We start from the raw sequence: 7,070 nt of genomic DNA on the forward strand, positions 1-7,070 counted from the left end.
TTTTTTGAGACAGGGTTTCTCTGTATGGCCCTGGCTGGCCTCCAACTCACTTTGTAGACCAGGCTGGCCTTGAACTCAGAAGTCCGCCTGCCTCTGCCTCCCAAGTGCTGGGATTAAAGGTGTGCGCCACCACACCCGGCTGTTTCTTACTGTGCTGGATTTATGAGCTCTACGGGGATTATGGAAACGGAGAAGTGTACAGGCTGTGCACTATCTGTGGTTTCAGATGGCCACTGTGGGCCTGCAGTATACCCACACCACCGATGGCTGTACTTCTAACATCCTCCCATCGTGCCCAGCCCACAAGGAAAGATTGCTTCTGCTATACTCCAGCTGCTAGTGGACTAGGAGAACATGGGAGGAACAAAAGAGAACTCTCCACTTGTGCGCTACAGAGGCGGGAACAGGCTCTGGTCACACAGATCAGACTTGCCATATGTGCTTTGCTTCCTGTGGGCTCAGGTTCATTGTTCAGCTCAATCTCTGTGCCGCAGTTTCCTCTTTTGTAAGATGAGACTGGCCAGAGTACCCATGAGCACTGCATTCCCTCATTGTCTGTGTTATAACAGATTCAGGCTGCCCAGAGCTCCTGACTCTGCAGCTCTGGGTAGACCTGTGCCTGCCAAGAGCAGTCAAATATAGCAAGTGAGTCAAGCACCTGCTTCTGGGCCAGGACTCGGGGTGGGCAGTGCCAACTTCCCGTTTCTGAAGCACTGTATAATAGTAGGTAGGCCTTATCAATTTGGCCTTTATGTGTAGGTCTGTGTTCAGCCTGTTTCCTGGTAATCGCTTCACTGGGATAAAATTTGCAAACCTAAGAATCCACCCATGTCAGTGTTCTCCTAGTCCCACTAAGGTGGCCTCTAGTGTGCTCAGAGCTGACTAATACCTACTTCATCCCAAAGACGGTGCATCCACAGCCCTGGCTCGTGTCCCACCTGCTACCTTATTTAACTAAGCTGGTCTCGTCTCGGTGATTTGCTGAGCCACATGGTCAGTCCGTGGAAGTGTACAGCATCGGGCCTGGCGACTCCCACCTGTCTTTGGCCTGGCACTACGCTAGCTTGCATGGCTTACTTTCATTTCCTGCCTGTGATGGACAATGCTGTCATGGCTCACAAGGTGTCCATGTGGATGTTTTTTGGTTCCCTGAGCACCTGTCTGGGGTGGCACTGCTGGGTCAAATGTGGCTGGTTTCAGGAAGCACCAGCCGGTGTTAGAGCCCCATTTCTCCATCTGCTTTCCTTTGCTATTGACTGGCTGTGGTGGGCACCATGCAGTGGGCCCTCACTGAGGAGACCATGGTTTTAACCTGCAGGTTCTGCCTTGGCACTGCTGGGCTTGTGTGGACTTTGATATGCACAACTCATCTCTGCTGGTTAGTTTTTCTCACCAACATGACCTAAGTTACCTGGGACCTTTCTGACTGAGAAAACACCTCCATCAGATGGCCTGTAGGGGAGTTTATGGGGGCATTTTCCTGATTAATTATTATGGGAGGTCTGAGGTAACCATGGACAGTGCCACCTCTGGGCAGGTGGCCCTAGGTTATAGAAGAGCAAACCACAGAAAGCAAGCCACTAACCAGCACTGCTCCATGGTCTTTGCCTCCAAATTCCTGCCGTGAACTCCTGTCCTGACTTCCATTTATGATGGACTGTAAACTTGAGGCTGAAGCAAATCCTTTCCTCCCCAGGTTGCTTCTGGTCCTGATGTTTATATCGCAACAGCAGAAAGAAGACTAACGCACCACCCTAAGGGCGAGGCAAACAACCGCTTCCTCTCTTGAGAGGCTCTTTATGCATCCAGACTCCAGCTCTCTCAGGGCCCCACAAAGTCTGTCCAGCTCTGACCACAGGACACAGCACAGCATACACACCGGGTCTCACAGAAATACAATGCCACCGGCACTGCACTGCCTCACTTGCCTCAAAGCAAATCCACCCTCCCCCACCCCAGACCCTTCTTTTCTCATCCCAGTCATTTTCTTTCATCTCCTGGCTCTCTCGAAGTGGATCGCCCAGCCCAGCCAGAGCACCACGGAGCAGAGCTGGGCCAGGGAACCTGGGCAGAGAAGAGAAAGGACTCAAGACAGCCTTGGGAGAGGGAGTGGACCTCCGAACACTTCCTGGTAAAGGCAAAGCTTTGGGAAGTGCCCTGTTGCTGCCATCTTGAGGTGAGGCCCAGCCTTCCTCCGGCTATGCCGAGAGCGCCCTCTGGAGGCTGCTCCACAGCAAGGCCGGGAAGACTCAGAGAGGAGAGGCTGTGCTACACCCACCTCCTCTGCCTGAGGCTGCAGAGACCCTCTACCCGAGTTACTGTGGAGAGCAGACAGACCTGAGCTCTCCAGAGGCCAGGCCCAGTGAGGGTTAGGGTCTCAATACTTGGGGAGCTCCATAGCACCCCTGAACTGAGGATCAGCCACTTCCTGGGTGGGCTTGGTTCTCCCATGGCAGATGCCTTCCGGGAGTCCCCCAGCCAGCTCAGGACCCACAACAAAGTGAGAAGGAAAGCTTCCTCTGGAGACAACGTAGGGACTTACCACGACAGGCAGGCAGGGTCCTGCAGCAGACCCAGGTCACCTCTGGATGTCTGGCAGCCATCTGTCCTGCTCCACAGTGAGCCATTCCCAATTGTCTACAGAACCGACCAGCTTCCTGTCTTTCTGTCTAGAAGGTGGCCTGACAGTGCCAAGGCTGGGGCAGTCCTGGGAGAACCTGCTGGATCCACGAGTCCCATGTGTCACCCTATGGCTCACACAGCTCTTGCTGGGGACGTGAGTCTCAGATGTGGGATCCGTTGGCCTGAGCCTTCTCTTAAAGCTTACTCCTCCTGCATCTGTGGGTCTTGTAGCGCTCATTTGTCCCTGTCCCTGCTCCTCTAAGATCCCAGCCTCAAGGGTCACCTGGCAGTATAGAGGGATCTCTTACTCCCAGGGCACCAGGTCCCTGAGTCTTGTCCTGGGCCAGTTCTACACACTGGCAAGACAGTAGCTGTGAATGGGGTGGGTGCTCGGGAACAAACCACACATACTCTCGTCTTGCTCAGAGGGAAGCCACAACACTAGATGTTCAGACACAACAGTTGTGGAAGTGTTTCAGGCTAAAAGCCCTGGGGCCTTAGCCACCAGGGGCTGGGGGAGGGGGAGCTGCCTGTGGCTTTTGCTGCCTTCTTTTCCTCCCCAAGTTCAGCCAGGCTGAAGTATTCTCCACTGCCCTCCTCCGGACAGCACTGGCCTCTGGTTTCCTCTGCAACTGGCCTGAGGCTGGGAATTTTAGAGCTTGACGGCAACTGACCTTAACACTGAGTTAACTTAACACTGAGTTAATATACTAGGGGCAGGAGGCTGCAGGATGGGAGGGGCTGGCTGGCTTGGGGTCAGCCCAAAGCAGGGGCTGGCAAGCTAAACTCCAGAGGTAAGAGGTGCTGGGGCAAGTGGGAAGAGGCCAGGGCCCCAATCTCAGGACCCCCAGCTGCAGCCGTACCCCTACCTGCTTGGATCCTTCTAGGCCGGCTTGTTCGGGGCCACCAAGCTGCAAGCCTGCTGGGGGCGACAGTGCTCCTGTCCCACGCGGTCTCGGGTGGCATGGCTGGCAAGGGTCCCTGTGGGAAAGCGTGGCTGCTGTTGGCTAGGGTTTGGGTGGGCGGTAGTGTTGGATTCTGCGGGCTCTGCTTTCAGCTCCCGCCCAGAACCCCCACTAGCCTGGGCCTGACAACAGCCACTCTCACTCCTCCTGAGAGCCCACCAAGTGCTGCTCCTACAGAAGAGTGTGGGGATGACAGACTGCAGGACACCCTTTTCTTCTCCAGGCAGGTTTGACCAATGGCTGGGCCCAGCAGCCAGGTAGGAGGTGCATGCCGAAGAGGGGCAGGCAGGCAGAGTCCCTTATGGATCCCACTGGCCCAGGGAGTTTGGCTGGGCCTGCTACTGAGAGGTAGGAATGCTGTAGGCCCAAACAGGCAACGGCTAGTTTCTGCCTAACCCCACGAACACAGAGAGCTCACAGCCTGGTACTTCACGGGGTTGAGAGCCAGAAGGTGGGACCTCGAAATTACCTAGCAAGAAACATGTTTACATGAGGGGCTGGGGTGGGGGAGACTCAGTGCTACGGGTGCATAATGGCTCCAGACTCCTGGGAGCAGGGACCAGGTCTATGGGCTGGGCAAGGGAGGCGCCCTGCCTGGGAAATGTCAGTGGAGCACAGGGCTCTGAGGTTCGGAGGTAAGGGTACATGCAGGGGGCTCAGGAAAGTCCCAAGATCCCCAGTCCTATGCGGGGGACACTGAAAGCCTTGGTCCACTGGCTCCTAAGACTCCCTGGGCTCTGGATTTCTGGTTTCTAAGTGCCTTGGCATCGGGCACACACCTTGTGCCACCTCCTGCTTTTTTTTCCCTCCCATATCGTCTACACCCCAGTATCGGCTCCCCCATCTGCTGGGGGGGGCGAGCGCTGTGGGGAGTGTGGGGATTTGGATCCAGGTCTGAGATTTGGGGTAGCAGCAAGTCCCAGAAATGTAAGTGCAGGGTCCCAACACCCTGAGCCCCAAGGGAATGCCAGGCTCTGCCTTCCCAGTACCTGAGCGGTCTGCTCTCCAACTCCAAGGCCTTGTTGGTTTCCAGCTCCCTCACCACAACCTTCCCTCAGCACTCTTCTCTGGCTACACGCCTGGAGGGGAAAGGGTTAAGGGTGGAGGACTGGAGTAGGTGGCAGAGAGGCCAGGGCTTTTTGGCAATAATCCCCCTTCGTGCCCTGGGTGTGGAGAACAAGGTTAGAACCCCATGTGGGAAAGGCTTCCACTCTGACCCACGTGGGCCAAGGCCTCTCTCTTCTTCTGATTGCCTGCCAGGCAGCAGTAGCTCTCCTCTCCCTCTTGAGCCTCTCCCTGTCCTGCCCCCCCCCCCCGGGCTTTCATGCCTGTCTCTGAGCCTACCTGCTCTTTCCTCCCAGCCCCAGAGCCTCTGAGCTTCATGCCATCCAACTACCCAGCTGGACACCCCGTCCTCCGCCCTGCCCTGTCTCGCCCTCTGGCTTTCCCCAGGGTCTGTGCTGGGCTCTGCTCCTCTTCTCTGTGTGCTTCCTCCCTCGGCCTGGCTCCTCCATCGCTCCTAGGTTTTTACATCTGCCGGTCCTGCTGGTTCCTCATCTCCCCTCACCCTCTCCCCAGGGTCTCTACCCCTCGACACTGATGGATAACTTTGGGGTGTTAAGCTCTGGATTAGTTCAGGCAAAATTCTCGATTTTGCTTGCGTTCTTTCCCTGTGGGTTATGTAAACAGTAATTCTCCCCAGATGGAACTATTTTCCTCGCTTCAAGGCAGCTGGGGAGGGGGCTCAGGCAGGACCGGGAGGAATGCAGGGTCTGCAGGAATCCTCAGCAGGGAGCAGATCGACTGACCCCATCTGCCACCTCTGTCTACAGGTGCCGGCTCTGCTGTGACCACGCCCATTGCCCTCAGCCTCTTGCTCCTCCTTAGCCAGGCCACCTCAGACCCATGCTATGACCCAGGAGGGCGCCCTCGCTTTTGCCTCCCGCCAGTGACCCAGTTGGTTGGCAAGGCAGCAGCCCCCTGCTCTCAGACCTGTGCTCTTCCTGCAGCCAGCTCTGGCCCTGCCCGCAACGGTACTCTGACCCTGGATCTGGACGGCTCCTTCCTCTTGACATCTGTCACCCTGCGTTTCTGCACGGCAGGACCTCCAGCCCTGGTTCTTTCTGCTGCCTGGGCCATTGGGGGACCCTGGAGGCCACTATGGCGTAGGCCTGCCTGGCCTGGGGCTCTGGGGGGCCCCAAGAAGGTAACCTTTCACTCCCCCCCAGGCCCCAAGACCAGGATAGTGGCCAGCTACCTCCGTGTGGAGTTCGGGGGGAAAGCAGGGCTGGTGACCACTGGAGTAAGAGGCCGCTGCCAGTGCCACGGCCACGCTGCCCGCTGTGCCACTCGGGCCCAGCCCCCACGCTGCCGCTGCCGCCACCACACCACTGGCCCAGGGTGTGAGAGCTGTCGTCCATCCCATCGAGACTGGCCCTGGCGACCCGCCACACCCCATCACCCTCACCCGTGCTTGCGTAAGTCATGGGTCTTGCCCCCAATCCTTGCCACTACTTGGCCCCCTGGGACAGCATGCCAACATGCATTGACCCCTTGTCCCAAAGCATGCAGAGTGTTCTCTTCACTTCAGAAATGCTTTCCTTGGTTGTTCTCACAGTGTGCTATGGTCTGGGTCTCTTTCCTTGTTTGCCAAGCATGTCAGACACACACACACAGACACAGACACACACACACACACACACACAAAACCCTCTGTCAGGGATTCCACCCACCAGATGTTACCAGTGGGCACACCAAAACAGTCCTGGGCAGATCATACCCCAGGGTCTGGTGTGGCACTGGATTTGGGCAAGGGTACAGGCAGACATACTTCCTGACTCCTGGGAGACCCAGCACTGGGGATATTTAGTCATAAAACATTCTGATGGCCCACCAGCTGCCAGTCTACTGTCCTGATAAGGAGACTGTAGCCATCATTCACTAACACAAAGCCACACTGTGTGACCTGCTATGGCCATCTGCCCAGCTCCCAGTGGTATGGAGGTAGCTGCCATACTAGGTGAGCCTAACCACAACTAGGAGCAGCTTTAGCAGACAGCCTGGCCCAGTTTCGGCTCCTCTGCTCACAGTTACGTGGTTTCAGGCAAGGGACCTGACCTCTCTGTACCTGTTTTCTTATCCTTAAGGACACTATCCTTAAGGCTGCAGAGAACCAGGGAGCCAGGGCCCTGGGGGCAGGGCCCCTCCGCTGAGCACCTCCATGAGTGACTTGCCCAGGTAGAAAGGAGCCTGGCAGGACACAGAGCTGAGATGATTCTTGGGGACTTATCTTCCCAGGTGCTGCTACCCCCAGAACGCACTCTGGCCTCTCTTCCTCCAGCCACACTGTCAGCTCTGTTGATTGTGACTATGCCCTGATATTTTTCCCTCTTGAAGAAAGAAAGTATTTTAGTAGAGCCCATAGCTAACAGACTTTTAATTGTAAAGGGACTTTGAATTTTAAAAGAGATTGGATGTTTTAAA

At 56.3% G+C, this 7,070-nt stretch overlaps 2 protein-coding genes across 5 annotated transcripts in view; one reads left to right on the forward strand and one right to left on the reverse strand.

Annotated features, from left to right (window-relative positions):
- The window catches only part of LOC110335813 (galactoside 2-alpha-L-fucosyltransferase 3), a 6,057-nt gene extending 2,469 nt beyond the window's left edge, over positions 1-3,588 (reverse strand). Inside the window, exon 1 of the mRNA XM_021218189.1 lies at positions 3,492-3,588. Within this exon, the coding sequence (XP_021073848.1) occupies positions 3,492-3,588 (97 nt within the window). The remainder of the gene's footprint in view (positions 1-3,491) is intronic.
- Positions 3,589-3,776: 188 nt separating this feature from the next.
- Positions 3,777-7,070, forward strand: part of Ntn5 (netrin 5) — a 10,192-nt gene continuing 6,898 nt past the window's right edge. For 3 of the 4 annotated variants that reach the window (XM_029548145.1, XM_021220409.1, XM_021220417.1), the window contains exons 1-2: positions 3,777-3,810; positions 5,420-6,064. In XM_029548145.1, the coding sequence (XP_029404005.1) occupies positions 3,777-3,810; positions 5,420-6,064 (679 nt within the window). The remainder of the gene's footprint in view (positions 3,811-5,419; positions 6,065-7,070) is intronic. The other variant, XM_021220425.1, reaches the window with a different exon arrangement.

This window comes from Mus pahari, chromosome 1 (genome assembly GCF_900095145.1).
Source record: "Mus pahari chromosome 1, PAHARI_EIJ_v1.1, whole genome shotgun sequence".
Lineage (NCBI taxonomy): Eukaryota > Metazoa > Chordata > Mammalia > Rodentia > Muridae > Mus > Mus pahari.